At 36.6% G+C, this 15,076-nt stretch overlaps 1 protein-coding gene across 1 annotated transcript; it reads right to left on the bottom strand.

Moving 5' to 3' along the window:
- Positions 1-1,985: 1,985 nt before the first annotated feature.
- LOC113238077 (synaptic vesicular amine transporter-like) lies at positions 1,986-7,495 on the bottom strand. Its single transcript, XM_026474800.1, has 6 exons — positions 7,435-7,495; positions 6,185-6,319; positions 5,359-5,450; positions 3,921-4,104; positions 2,767-2,900; positions 1,986-2,154 (listed from the first exon to the last, which is right to left on the bottom strand). The coding sequence occupies exons 1-6, from the start codon at positions 7,493-7,495 to the stop codon at positions 2,089-2,091; spliced, it is 672 nt and encodes a 223-aa protein (XP_026330585.1). The 3' UTR covers positions 1,986-2,088.
- Between the last annotated feature and the right edge of the window lie 7,581 nt (positions 7,496-15,076).

Genomic DNA, 15,076 nt, shown 5'->3' on the forward strand with positions numbered 1-15,076 from the left:
AAACCATTTTTTCGGATCCAAACAGCGTATATTTGTTTTTAGAATAAATATACGCAATATGAAAAAACACATATACATAATTTAGATCCAACATAAATTATTTCATTTTCTAAAATATATAACATTGTAGTTTATTATAATAAGCTTGCAATGTATAAAGCATATAAAATATATATTTTTGGAACATTTGTTATTATAATTAGGAAAAGATGTAAGTTTGAAAATTGGTCAGATCCGATGTTGTTTATGATTATTAAAATACATATTCTTGTAAAGAGGCCCACTAAAAATAATTGAAGATATAAATAAATAGAAAATTTCAATTCGTAATTTTAAAAATTATGTTTCAATACTGAAATTTTGCAATTTCATATTTTGAATGGAACTTATTATTTTGTTTTATACAATGTATATTATAGTATATTTTTTTGAATCCGTATTATGATGGACATATTGTTGCAATATTTCTCCACTCAACAGTTTAATACTTTGTTATTATTATTGTTTATCCTTTATATGACAATAGAGTGATAAAACCATGTATGCTTTGAGTAAAAGACTTAATGGTCTTACTCGTACGAATCATGGGTGCCCTAAACCCTTTTTCTGAATTCAAGTTTTGAATTATTTCTTTACTCATCACGTTTTTTTTTAAATTGTCAAATAAAACACTGACTGCCGACTCTATTCTTACTAATTCAACAAAGTTAGTTCCGTGTAAAGATTACCAAGTTTAGAATTAAGTGCCAATGTGTAAAAGTGTTTAAACTAGTTGTTTGCACTATAGGGATGGTACATGCTTTACCGAGATGGCTCACTCTTTTGTACTCTTGCATTTTATAGATGAAGCGATAAAAAAAATCGGTTTAAAAATATTTCACCAACATAATCAATTTGTTGTCACTCTGTATATTATTTATTAGTGTTATAAATAATACGTCTTTCTTTTAAAAATAAGAACTATATTGGTGGTGTAGCAAACGCCATAATCTCTTTTCTTTGACCTCCTTATACGACGTGGTCCCCTCTTTAAAGTTCCATACTCTCAGTCGTTGTTCAAGTTCAATTGAACCATTCTGACATTTTAAGTTGTCGGCGCAAGTTGACACGCCTATCCACTGCCACTCACAGCTTTAAACCGCAAAGGCTTGACGAGCACTAGCACTGTACCAATCACCCCAAGGGCGACTTCAAATTAGACGCTTATATAAGCGCTGCAGTTATGCCACTGTGGCGCTTCAGTAATTTTTAGTTCACTAATTGTGACTGGCGAACAATGGCGTGCGTGTTAATGTGAGAAACTCTCATTTATTACAGCGGCGATAGCATTAAATTTATTGGGACTGTAGAACTTTACGTAGTTAAGCTGGCATTAGAATAAAAGTATTTGTTGTCAAAATACGTCTCAGTCACTTAATTCGCACGTGTCGCGATTGTGTCGCTGCAGCTGCGTATCTAAATATTGTATCAAAATTAGAATTGGCCGGGCTGTAGCGTCATAGTGGCATCACTGTTGCACTTCTATAAGCGTCTATGTGAAGGCGCCTTTAGACATAAATTTGACAAGTCTCATATGCCTGTAATTTAACCAGCGCCCTTCAAAACCGGAACGCAGTAATGCTCACGTTACTGCTTAACTTAAAATTTTGTCATTGATCCATTCTCTCTAGGACGATATTTACACAATAAAGAAAACTATTGAATGTATTAGTAGGCCTCTATATCTATGAAATATGTATTATGAAGAAGAAATTATATATGAGAAATACGATTTCTAAATATTCGATAAAGTTGAAACATTTTGGGCAATAACTACCATTAAAAGTTTGTAAATATTTTTTAAATTTCTAAGTATACACACATTTTGGTCACGCTCCATTTTAGTATAGTTAATAATAAATATATTGATATATTTTATTATACTTAATATCTAAAAATAGTAAAACCTTTGGCAAAAATACAGCGTTTACTCATCATCCTCAGACGTACTTATTTTTTATGCAAACCCCTAAAAACTTTGGCTTAATATCACCACTCCCAAATTAAAAAATAAAAATTCAAAATGGCGGTTGTTTAATGGCGGTTATTTTATTCTTCCTCTTCGTTTTGGTAGCTCACGTACCTGACTGATGACTTGTCGTTTATTATTAAGCTCTGAAAATAAAGAGAATTTAATGACCATGCATCCTTTTAACACCACAACATAGTATATTACAATTTTTTTATGATGTCAAGTAGGTAACGCTACGAACAAGCCGTGCCGTGGCAGGGCCACGTTCTCTTTTATATTGTTCAATATTAATATAATTGAAAAAATCTAATTCACCTTTTACAGAAATGGTTTTCCCAGGAAAAGAAATATAGTGCTCACAATTAAACGCGATGTCATGACTGCTGAGGTACCTATGATTAAAATTTGATGGTCGATTTTTAGTTATACCACAGATTACTTAATAGCTACTACGTAACAGATTCATGACTCTCTACAGAAATCGAAAGCACCTACGCTACAATAGCCTACTAAATCTAACTGATGACACCAGGCGGTCACTACGAGGGAAAAGGAACCCGCTCATAGAGGTGAAAATAACGTTGCCCACCGTTTGGAGTCGTGTTGAGCCGAATGCTCTTACATGAAAGACTTGTGTGAGCGCATGCGCCGACGTTGGCACACTCAGCAGTAGGCACTTATCGCGTAACCTTGAGCGAGGGACGGAGCCCTAGTTATACATACCTAAAAATAGTAAATATATTTAAGAAACGTACCTGTTTTTCGTTGGTAGCCGGTGGAGACCTCAGCAGCAGCAGAAAAGGCGCGTATGCGAAATTGAGGATGGCAATGATGACCAGCATCCATTCGAAGCCAATGCTGTTTACCAGAGCGCCGGAGAAGGCTGGACCTGGATATAATGTTTCAAGTTGAGGATTGGAAATTAGGAAAATTTGGTAAAGTTTGAATGTAGACTATAAATTTATGTTGAATAATTAATAACTTGTTAATAAAAAAAAACCGATCTCAAAAGTACGTGGAATTACATCCATTTGCCAAGTTTTATTGAAATATGGGGATGTTTAGTTCTCCACTACACAGGACTTGACACAGGAGATAATAAAAATCGGTTCTCACTACTCAAAGTATACTGATAGAGAAAAACGCCTTGAATTGGAGAATAGCAAAACCAACCATTAAAATAATTGCTCCTTAAGTAAAATTTAGGCGCTATTTATAAAAATGAATGTTCATGCGTGATCAGCCACCCTTAGAGGTAGATGATCACCCTCTTTCCAACAAAAAAGAATCATGAAAATCGGTTCACAAATACTGGAGTTATCGCGTAACACACATACAAAAAAAAATACAGTCGAATTGAGCACCTCCTCCTCTTTTTGAAGTCGGTTAAAAATAAATACAATTGGATAGCTGAATTGAAAACCACCTCCTTTTGAAGTCGACCAGGAAACCAAATTCGGACTTATCTCAAGGGGGACTTCTCCAAGGGTCTATACTGGTGCCTTTGAGTTTCTACTTTCATACTAACTGCCTCCGTGGTCGAACGGTTACCATACCGGACTGCCACGCAGAGGTCCCAGGTTCGATTCCCGGGCCGGGAGAAATATTTGTACGGCTTACATTTATTTCTCTCGTGAGTTTGGATGTAATTTGTGGTTGTCTATGTGTGAGTCCATGGCACCCGCGACACAGGGTTTCCCTAGTGCGGGGTTATGTTGAGTGTGTGTGTGTGTGTGTGTGTGTGTACTGTATACTTTTAAGACAATAGTGCTAAATTCTAACATAAATACATACATATCATCACGTTTATTTCCTAGTAAGGTAGGCAGATACTACGATCTTTTTTCTACAATTCTGACATGCCAAAATACATTTCTGAAACTAAAAGTACCAGGTTCACATAACTCACCTACGGCATATCCCAAGCAGAAAGCAGTGTCTCCAATAGCATAAACGGATCCATACACGGCAGCGTGACGTATGTCCACTAGGAAACCAAGCTCGGGCATCATCGAAGAATCCACCATGCCGATTGCGAAGCCAAGACCAGCGTTGGGGATGATCAGGTGTTCCAGTTTCCGGGCCATGGGGATCTGGAAGATGGGATTTAGAATGAAAAAAAGTGACATTTTTTCCATATTTACAGACCATATTTGTGCACGAAACTTGCAATAATCCATATTTTCCATATTACGTAATATTTTAGTTAATAAAAAAAATAAAGATGTGATAAAGACGTGCGTACTTGAACAAAATAAATCGATGGCACACTGTTTGTAAACTTTGAAGGCTGTAACAGAGACGCATCGATTACAGTTTTTAATAAAACCAATTTTTTAGGTTATTTATATATTTTTTAATATCTTAAATATGAAATAAAACCGAATCCACTGCACTGTTTCTCTCCAATGACCTTAAAGAAATTTCCAACAAAGCTAAAGTATCTTATTTAAACTAAATTCAAACTTCATGCACTCTAATTAAATGTACTTTTTACAGAAAAATCTGCACTACAATAAACTGCTACTCGCACTTTTATTTTGCATGCATTAATAGATATCATATGATATCATTGCTGGAATGATGAATTGTTGTGATTTATATACTATACTTCCCCAACAACAACTAGCACAACAGCTACTGTGGCGGCTTTAGACGCCGCCTATTATCACCGTCTGGCTGTGGCAGTCTCTTTATAATAATAATAATAATAACGCACACACTCAACATAGCCCCGCACTAGGGAAACCCTGTGTCACGGGTGCCATGGACACACACATAGACAACCACAAATTACACCCAAACTCACGAGAGAAATAATTGTAGGCCATACAACTATTTCTCCCGGCCCGGGAATCGAACCTGGGACCTCTGCGTGGCAGTCCGGCATGGTAATCGTTCGGCCACGGAGGCAGTTAAAAGGCTTTGGACGAGAGTCGCCAAGGAGACTGTCACACTTGCCGTAAATGTTTGACAGTTTACAGTTACGTAAATGGTCATGTCAGCGATTGCAAATTGTTTGCCTGGTTTGATAAAAAGCATTTTGTAAAAACCACGAAACTTTATAATTATATCGCCATTCACGAAGTTCACTAGGTCGTTTTATTGTTCGTTAGGGTAGAGATAAATTCCCCAAAGTACATTTTTCCTTTTTTATAAAACTTTTTATTTACTTATGTAAATTTTAGAACAAAGTATCAAAAACAACGAAAAAAATCTTGGGTGCCATTTCCGCAAAACTGTGATCATGTTGTTTGACACATTATTGCTTATCATTATTAAATTTACTTTTGTTATTGTCAAATAGTATATTTACGCAAATTCAAAACTCGGTAAGGTAGCCTTACCAAAATGAGGCATACGCCTATAATAATCAGTCCAGAGCAAGCAGCGAGCCAACGTCCCATCTTATGTCCCAGAGGGCCGAACAAGTTTGTGCCTGAAATCATCAAAAATAGTCTCACTTTTTTTTACAGTTAGTACATTGTGTAATAAGAAATTATTAGAGAGAATTTGTCAGAAGCCCGAAGCCGAAAGCTGAGGGCTTCAATAACTCGAGTATTGTATTTTTTACCGTCCGTGATATATACAATGTTTTTCATCACATTTGCGAGGAAATAAATACAATGTTTAGTTCACAACACAACAATTATGGATTTTGCAAAGGGCGGGGTTTTTTTTTATCAATTGATGGCCAGGTTGTGATTCTTCCATAGATAATACACTCAAACTAAAATGTTATATAAAGAAAAGATACATATAGCCATGATGGAATATAAAAAGAAATTAAGAAATTCTTAATAACAAGTATGTATTTGAGAAGTATGTGGTTGAATTGCAATAAAATTTCTGTTTAGATAACATTTTAAGCAAATGTTTTAATTTTGAACTTGAACCTGACCTATGTAAGGAAGTATGTCGTGTTACAAATAAAAAAAGCTCCTTACCGACGGCTGTAATGGGAAGAAAAAACCCGAGTGTTTTATTTGAGGAATTATAGTCAAGTTAGCCAACATGTAATCATACTATTTACGAGCAAGTGTGATGAAAAAGTCTTTCTTGACGCAATGCCTGTTTTACAATAATATTGACTTATAGCTTTTACTGAACGACACATGCTGATTTCGCGTTAATAAATGTTTTGATTCTAGTAAACTTAGTAGAGATACTAACCGATCAAGTAGCAAATGCTAGCTGGCAAGAAGGCGACTCCCTGTTGCCATCGATGAGCTTCCATGGTGTCAGCCATCCAGATCGGCAGGCTTGGCTCCAGCATGGCGATACCAACGTTTGCAAATGTTATTGCGCCTGGGAACAAGAAATATAGCTGGTTTATATGTCGCCGCTTTTCGAGAATAGAGGCCCAATCCTTGCGTGTCCAATTCGACAACGCCCTCTGGGGACTGCTGGGGCTGTCTTGACACTGTAGTGCCTCAGGGATGTTCGCGGAGGCTACAATTGATAGTTTTCAGGCAACCGTTCGCAAGAGAGTGGCATCCCAGTTGGCCAGAGTGAGAGGCAGCAGCCAACAATCTTCTTAAGGTGGTAGCGGATGGACAGCCCAATCCTCAACTATTGGATGTTCATGAAAATGAACACTTTACTTTCTACTAAAGTAGTTGTAAGTACCTATTATACCTACTGTCCGAAACAAAATTCTTGCATTTTATTTCATTATTTGATCAAGGGTATGATTGATATATTGTAAATGTGCGCTTTTTTAAGCGACTTTAAAAAAAATTAAGAGCTTCCCAATTCGAATATATTTTTTTGTATGTATGTTATAAAACTTGGCAAATAGACGTAATTCCAAGAACTTTTGAAGTCGGTCTTTTTTATAACATGAAGTGACGGGACGAATATCTCGCGTGGCTGGTGGTAAGCCCTGTCCACAGTTGCAGTGCCACTCAGAGCTTTAAATTGCAAAGACTGCCACTGGGCCTGTCACCTTGAGACATAAGATGACAAGTCCCATGTGCCTGTAATTTCACCCTTACCCTTCTAAACCGGAACACAGTAATGCTGACATTACTGCTTGGCGGCAGAAAAGGTGGCAGTACTATCCTGGACGAACTCATTCACAAGAAGCTCTACGCTACTACATCGAAATAAAGTTCATTGTGCAACGTGTGCGTTAAAGAAGACGATTGTTGAGAACATACACTTTCTGTTCGTTTAAATATTAGTCATTCGTCGAAGTCCAGATACTGGCCGCAAGATGGCAGTACGTTAGCAAAGGTATTGAACTTTTAAGGATATAACTAGTGGATAAAGTTTAAATTATATTAACAGTCCAGAATTTATCGAGTACTCACCAACACACATTTACATTCACTCTCTCTCACTCATTCATACTCAATTCCCATATTTCTACTTATTAATAGCTCAGAAAACTCTTGCAATTCATTAGCTTTAGCACTTACTGGAACTTGTCTGAGACAGCCCACATATTTTCCACAGGCCACCATCAACAGCCCATTCCATTTTTATAAGCATATCATTCGATAGCGTTAACGATCTTCTTCATAATATTGATGAATTAAAAATTTCGGAGGCTGGAGAATGTGGCGCTGAGGATGTTTCGACATTATTGCGAGTCCCTAACAAAAAAATGAAGTTGTTGTCTATCAACATACGTAGCATAAATCATAACTTTGACGCCCTTCTAACTTTAATTTTGCGTACTAAAATTGAGCCTGAGTTTGTTATTCTTACCGAGTGCTGGCTTTCTTGTTGTCATGGCAATATTCCAGCCTTAAACGGATATTCGTCTCATTCGACATCTGACAACTACAACCAAAACGATGGTGTAGTAGTATTTGTAAAGAGCTCAATCTCATTTTCTATTACTGAACCCTATTTTCCGGAAACTAACTGTTTGATTATTAAAATTGCAAATCATACAGCAATAATCTCGATTTATCGTCCTCATTGTTTTAAGCAAAATGTAACCACCTTTCTGAGTTCCCTTAACGATATTTTGAAATCGCTTGCTTTCTTCCAGACAATTATTTTAACCGGCGATATCAACATTGATATTGCTCCAGGTAGCAGTGAAGGATGCAGTGATGATTATTGTAATCTTTTAGCCATGCACGGAATGCTTCCGGCACATACCTTTCCTACTCGGGATTCAACATGTTTAGACCATATTATTTTAAAATCTAAAAAGCGAAGTATTACTTTGATAATTACATCATTTATTACGGACCACAAGCCAATATTATTTGCCTTAGACTCTGAGTTACCGAAATGTCCCCCGCGTGTCGTTGCGAAGGTTGATTATGCTGCCGTTGATATCGCGATGTCTAATATGGACTTTTCCTCTGTTCTCTCGTGTAATGATTGTAACGCTGCTGCATCCATTCTTGTTAATCTTCTTGCTCAGGCACTTATTTCAAACACCAAAACTCTGAAGTTGTCACATCGGTTTTCTATACTCAAGCCTTGGATTACATTGGGATTGCTAAGATGTATGCGAAACCGGGACAATATGCATAGGAAACTTAGGGTGACACCAAATGACAATATCCTATTGATTGCTTATCGGAGGTACCGGAATTATTGTAATGAAATATTAAAAAAGTTAAAGCGAAGCTATCAAAGAAACGAGATAATAGACGCTCGTTCTAATAATAAAAAACTTTGGAAAGTTATTAAAACCAATACCTCCATGGAAACACCAAGGGAATCCGCTTTGGAATTACTAAAATCCCAAAGCTTGCCACAACTTTCTGTTAATGCTTGTAATGAATACTTTGCAAGTGTTGGCAGTTCCCTGGCCGAGGTTATCGGATCTAAGGATTTGGGGTCGACCACTTCCTCTTCACATGGCACACAGGTCTCACAATCACTTGCCTTGCTACCTACAGACGAAGACGAAGTATTGAAGTTGATTACTGGTCTCAAAGCTAACTGTGCTGTGGGTTGGGACGGAATACCATCAAACTTCCTTAAAAGATATGCCGCTTTATTATCACCAATCATTGCCCATGTTTGCCAGTTAAGCCTTACATCCGGCTGTTTTCCCGACGTTTTTAAAAAAGCTGTCATAACACCAATATTCAAGTCAGGGGATAGAGACCGTGTCTGTAATTATCGCCCAATCTCATTGCTTCCCTCGTTGTCTAAAATTCTCGAGCGAATCATGAACACTCGATTAATGAAATATTTAGGAAAATATAACATTCTGTCTCCACAGCAATTTGGTTTCAGAGCTAGTAAATCAACAGACGGTGCTGTTCATGAGCTAGTTAATTTTATCGTTCGCGGTTTGGACAATGGGAAGAAATGTCTTTCCATCTTCTTGGACCTGGCTAAGGCTTTTGACACGGTCTCGATCCCACTTTTACTCAAAAAGCTTGAGGGCGTGGGGTAAGAGGAGTCGCACTTAAATTATTTCAATCTTATCTTGCCAATCGTACTCAGCAAGTTAAAATTGGAAACTTCACCAGTGACGAACTCTCAATATCGTATGGAGTGCCCCAAGGAAGTATCCTAGGGCCATCTCTGTTTCTGGTGTTTATAAATGATTTGTGCCAAAATAAGTTACCAAATGGGATGGTGATATCCTTTGCTGACGACACAACACTTTCGTTCCAAGCTGACTCTTGGCAGGAAGTTTTTCAATTTGCTCAAATAGGGCTCAACTCTATCCTAGGTTGGTTAAACTGTAATCTGTTAACTTTAAACGCACAAAAAACCAAATATATGGTATTTGGGTCGCGCTCTAATTCGCTGCCTACTATTGGCCACACACTCATTGCTCATGACTCTCCTGATAGTTGTGATCGTGGTGGATGCCGGTGCCCCGCTCTACAATCCGTCCAAGAGTTCAAATATTTGGGTATAAATATTGACCAACATATTAATTTTAAAAATCATATTAATTATCTCTCTAACCGTGTTCGAAAGTTAATAGTAGTTTTCAAAACTTTACGTCATATAGCCGATTTTGATGTTCTTAGGACGGTATACTTTGCTACGTGTCAAACCATTCTTCTTTACTGCATTTCATCCTGGGGTGGTGTAGCAAAAACGACTCTTATGAAACTGGAAGTGGCTCAACGAGCGGTTTTGAAAGTGGCGTCATTCCGACCATACCTTTTTCCAACTCGAGAACTTTTCCGAGATTGGCAAGTTCTATCCGTACGCCAACTATTTGTTCTGTACACCATCCTGAGGGTACATTCGCAGACATCTTACGATCGATCTCGGATAGTTAATTTTCGACGCCGTGATCGTGTGTGCCATTATTCGGCGTGGTCTACATCCTTTGCCCATCACTTCTTCGGCTTCCTCGGGCCCTTCTTATATAACGGATGTAATGGTGATTTGCATATTTATCCTCTAAACAAGTTTGAATGTAGGAACGTGGTCACTAAAAGGCTATTGACTTTGTCATATGAGGAAACCGAAAACCTCCTTCATGTTCCATTATAGTTAATTCCCACACACACAAACACACACTCTGACTCACACACTCACACACACAACACTCACTCTCTCACACACACAACATAATTCTTGCCCTCTAGTCTTCAATTTTATTTATATTTATAATTTTTTGATTTGTATAAACCTAATTTTGAGTAACTTTCTCTCATAGCAATCATTCGTGACGCAGTCAATGTTGTTTTTTTGATACTTTATCCGTATGCGGAGGCCTGGAGACCTATAGCACAGGGTATCCTAGTTTAGGCTCCAGCCTTCACAGACCACAAATGTTTTATTACTTAAGAATGTTTAATATGGTTTTAAAAAAAAAAAAATGGTTGAAATTGTGTGTGAAGGAAATAAAATTTATTATTATTATTATTATTAGTTCTTAGGTTCTTAGGTTCGCGATTATTACTAGAGATGGGTGTTTACCCGATAAATATCTGTCTAAGGATAAATATCCGTTTTTACTGAGTATTTATCCTAAAACATGGGTAATTACTTTTTGTGTTTTTTATAACAAAATTCATTAGAATTAATATATGTATATATATTTTGCGTATATTTATTTTTTATTAAATAATTACGTTTTTGCCATTCTTTTATAAAACAGTACTGTTCTACCTACGTTTTTTGAGTCGAGCGGCATAGAAAATTCGATTGACAGAAAGTTATTAAATTACCTGTAACCCTTGAGCTGACCTATCCTGCCTTAATAAAGTGCGACCCAACTTGGGGTCTACTGCGTACTAAATAAAGTCATGTTTGGACTTGAATTAGCTTAAGGATTCTCTTTCACATTTCACAAAATTTATTAATTAAAACACATGATATAAAAAAATAAATGTTTATAATAGTGTAGGTGCGCAAAGTGTTTTAAAAATATACTTAGTTTTACTAAACATAAATAATAAACCACGATTAAACATATTTATCCTCGTTTTTGGATAAATATCGAGTAAAAATGGATATTTATCCTGAGTATTTATCCCAATGATATTTATCCATGACCCGTCTCTAATTGTTACACATAGGAAATGAAATTTTTTCGGATTTAAATCGCGTATGTTTGTTTTTTCAAACAAACCAAAGTTGACTGTACCACCTCAGTCAACCGTGTCCATGGGACCTGTAAAGGGCCCGAAACGTTGGTTTGTTTAAAAAAACAAATATACGTGATTTAAATTCGGAAAAATAGTTTCGTTGCCTAAGTCCAGAATTTGTTATATCTTTTCAAATTAGAAACTATGACCAATCATTATCAAGATTTCATAGTGTTTATTTATTGCGTTCTGCTAGTGATCAGGCAGCAGTTCTGATAGTAATTAGGCTTAATACACTTCCATTGCATTTTTCTTGTGACCGCTACCCTTGCCCTTCAAAACCGGAACGCAGTAACGCTCACACTATCTATTGGCAGCGGAAGCATGATAAGTTTAATACCTTAGTTTAAAAGTTTATCTTTAACAATTAATTGAAATGGAATAAAATGTCTAATAACAATGAAATTCACAGCTCCAAAGGGTCTTTTGTCTACATGAAATTGAATAGCAAACAACTTAAAAAAAATTTCAGAAAATATTTATAGATAAAACTGATTGGGTTAATACAGTTCAGATTGTAGTTTATTTCTGCCCAATGTATGATATTTATGTTTATTTCATTAATAACAAAACGTGTTACGACTAAGGCACAATTACCAGCGGACCCTGCACTAAACTCTAGGCTTGTATCGCGTATATAAAGGGTCGATAAACGATCGACAAATGTCATTTTACTCCATCTTCAGAATAGACAGACTTTATGTAACTTTACAGTGTATTGGATTGACCTGGCAGCCTGTCTTCTTCTACTTATCTTCCCTTCTATAATGCTTTTATGAAAACTTTTGTAACGCATTGGATGCCCAAACATCATTCCCATTCGGTATTGTTTTTAATAATTAGGTACACTAACTTAAAAACGGAAATCTTTGAGTACAGGATATTAATTAAAATGTCCTTTAATTGATTACACAAAAGTGCATTACTTAAAATAATTTAATAAAATGTGTTAAAAATACAGGCTGATTTTTTAAATTGTCATAATAATTTTTAATTATCGACCTCGGTGCCTCAAAGGTTTGCACCGTGAGCTCTGGATCAGGACGTAGCAGTAGAGCAGGTTGTGAAAAAGTTCGTCCAGGGATGTACTGCCACCTTACCTATTTCTGCCGCCAAGCAGTAATGTAATAAGTAAAGTAATTACCACCAGGCCCACGACTTGTAAATTCCGTCACTTGATATAATAAAAATCAATTCGCATGGCCACCCCGAAATTGATGATTTGATTGATTTACCTACACATTTAAGTAACATTCAAAGTAAGAAATGGAAAACTTGAACGCGGACTTCGACTGCGCTTGCGTCGAGGCAGAAAAAGACAACAATGCTCACTAAATATAATACTTAAATATCGTACAAGGAATAAAGAACAAAGAAGTTTTGGTGAAAGTAAGAAAAGGAGTTCCATTAAATTTCGTTTTTTCTTTGTTTCAGCCTGGCTCACTGTAGATTTCTGCACTATGGTCCATTAACGGTACCATCGTTTGATACAGCACATTTGACTATGGATTCCAGAAATGTATGCAAAATATAAATAAATGATTCATTTAACAAAGTCTTTTATTGAATGTACCAACCAGTATTGGAGCAGAGCGTGGTCAACCATCGCCTGAACAGATGTGACCCGCGCCCGAAATCAGTACCCATACAGGGTATAATTAAAAGGTTGCATATTTTGGGACATAAAAGTGTCCATGCACTAAACAACTTTGAACAGAAGTAAGAAATGAATAGAAAATATCAGATTTAAATATATTCTTGTTTCATAAATACGTATATTACAATGAAATAGTCACATTGACTGAACTCTATTACACATCCGTAAAGCAGGTTCCCCTGAGAAGAACAAGTAAGAAACTCTAGGGATGTTCTTTGTACGCGCGGTTTTGACTATGAGAAGAGGAAAAAAAAAAACGTTTTTTTTAAATTACGGTTTATTTTTCTACTTCTTCGACCCATCAAAAACATTTTTTTGTTAAACTAAAAAATAAGTCTGTTTCTGGTATCACCCACACCACCGAATAAAACAGCACGGCATTGTTAGAGATATTAATCTTTATTACAATAAATACAGAATATTTTTTGGAATATACGTAGACGTACACACAGGTCAGTAGTTGGCCTGTCTATGTTTCAGTGCAAACGGGAGTTGACATTTATAAGAGCTGTATCGCTAATGTATTACCAGGAACATATGGCCCTTATTTCGTCTCTATTTCTGGTTATATACTCGATGGGTATATGAATCGAACTTAAATAGACTAAAGGGCAAGTTATACGAATTCGGCTAAAATTTTGACAGTTCTTTTAATAGACTGTCAAATTTCACAATCCAAGATGGCGTTAATTGGCCGTTACATTTCGATTCTACTCATATCAACGTTCGTTCTAGAGATACGTGAATACCCATATTGGATAGGATTTCGATCGAACGACTAGTGACTTCAACGATATTTTGATAGCTTGAACTTACGTGTATCGCACAACTGGTGTTGGTTCTTCTTATTTAAGGTTGCATTCTGAAACAGTGTGATGTTTTCCACCAAAGCTGTGCGAGGATAGCTTATGAACTTTTTTGAGCTGTGTGCGGGAGGGGTCAGTTAGTGTCATACTCCTACAGCGTTTTGCACAATTTTCTCGCACACATTTCTCGCTATTTTTAACCGACTTCAAAAAAAGGAGAAGGTTCTCTATTCCACTGTGTTTTTTTTGTGTGTATGTTACGCAATAACTTCGATATTTGTGAACCGATTTTCATGACTCTTTTTTTGTTGGAAAGAGTGGTGGTTCATGGTGGTCCCATTTCATTTTGAAGAAAATCATCCACCTCTAAGGGTCACGCATAAACATTACAATAATAAAATAAAATAATAAAAATAATAATAACGCACACACTCAACCTAGCAACTAGGGAAATCCTGTGTCGCGGGTGTTATGGACACACACATAGACAACCACAAATTACAGCCAAACTCACGAGAGAAATAAATGCGGCCATATAAATATTTCTCCCAGCCCGGGAAACGAGCCTGGGACCTCTGCGTGGCAGTCCAGCATGGTAACCGTTCGGTCACGGAGGCAGTCAAATAATATACATATAACATTCATAACAAATAGCGCCTAAATTTTACTTAAAGAGCATTTATTTTAATGGTTGGGTTTGCTATTCTCAAATTCAAGGCGTTTTCTCTCTCATTATACTGTGAGTAGTGAGAATCAATATTTTATCTTCTGCGTCAAGTCCCTTATAGTGGCGAACTAGGGGATATTTCAATAAAACTTAGCAAATAGACGTAATTCCACGTAGTTTTGAGGTCGTTTTTTTTAGTACACTGTACTGAGATTATGTATGTACAAATACTTAACGCCGCTAACCCTTTTCCACCGGAGCTGCGCTAAGCGAGGCTAGGCCAATGAAGTAATCCTATTGGTGGATTTTTTCCTCGCACACTGCTTCGCTACGTCGCACATCTCTAGTGGAAAAACAGCCTTAGGCTACGCTCTTGTCGTTGAATTAATCGTT

The sequence above is a fragment of the Hyposmocoma kahamanoa genome, unplaced genomic scaffold, assembly GCF_003589595.1.
Source record: "Hyposmocoma kahamanoa isolate Upper Pololo Valley unplaced genomic scaffold, ASM358959v1 94606, whole genome shotgun sequence".
NCBI classification, from domain to species: domain Eukaryota; kingdom Metazoa; phylum Arthropoda; class Insecta; order Lepidoptera; family Cosmopterigidae; genus Hyposmocoma; species Hyposmocoma kahamanoa.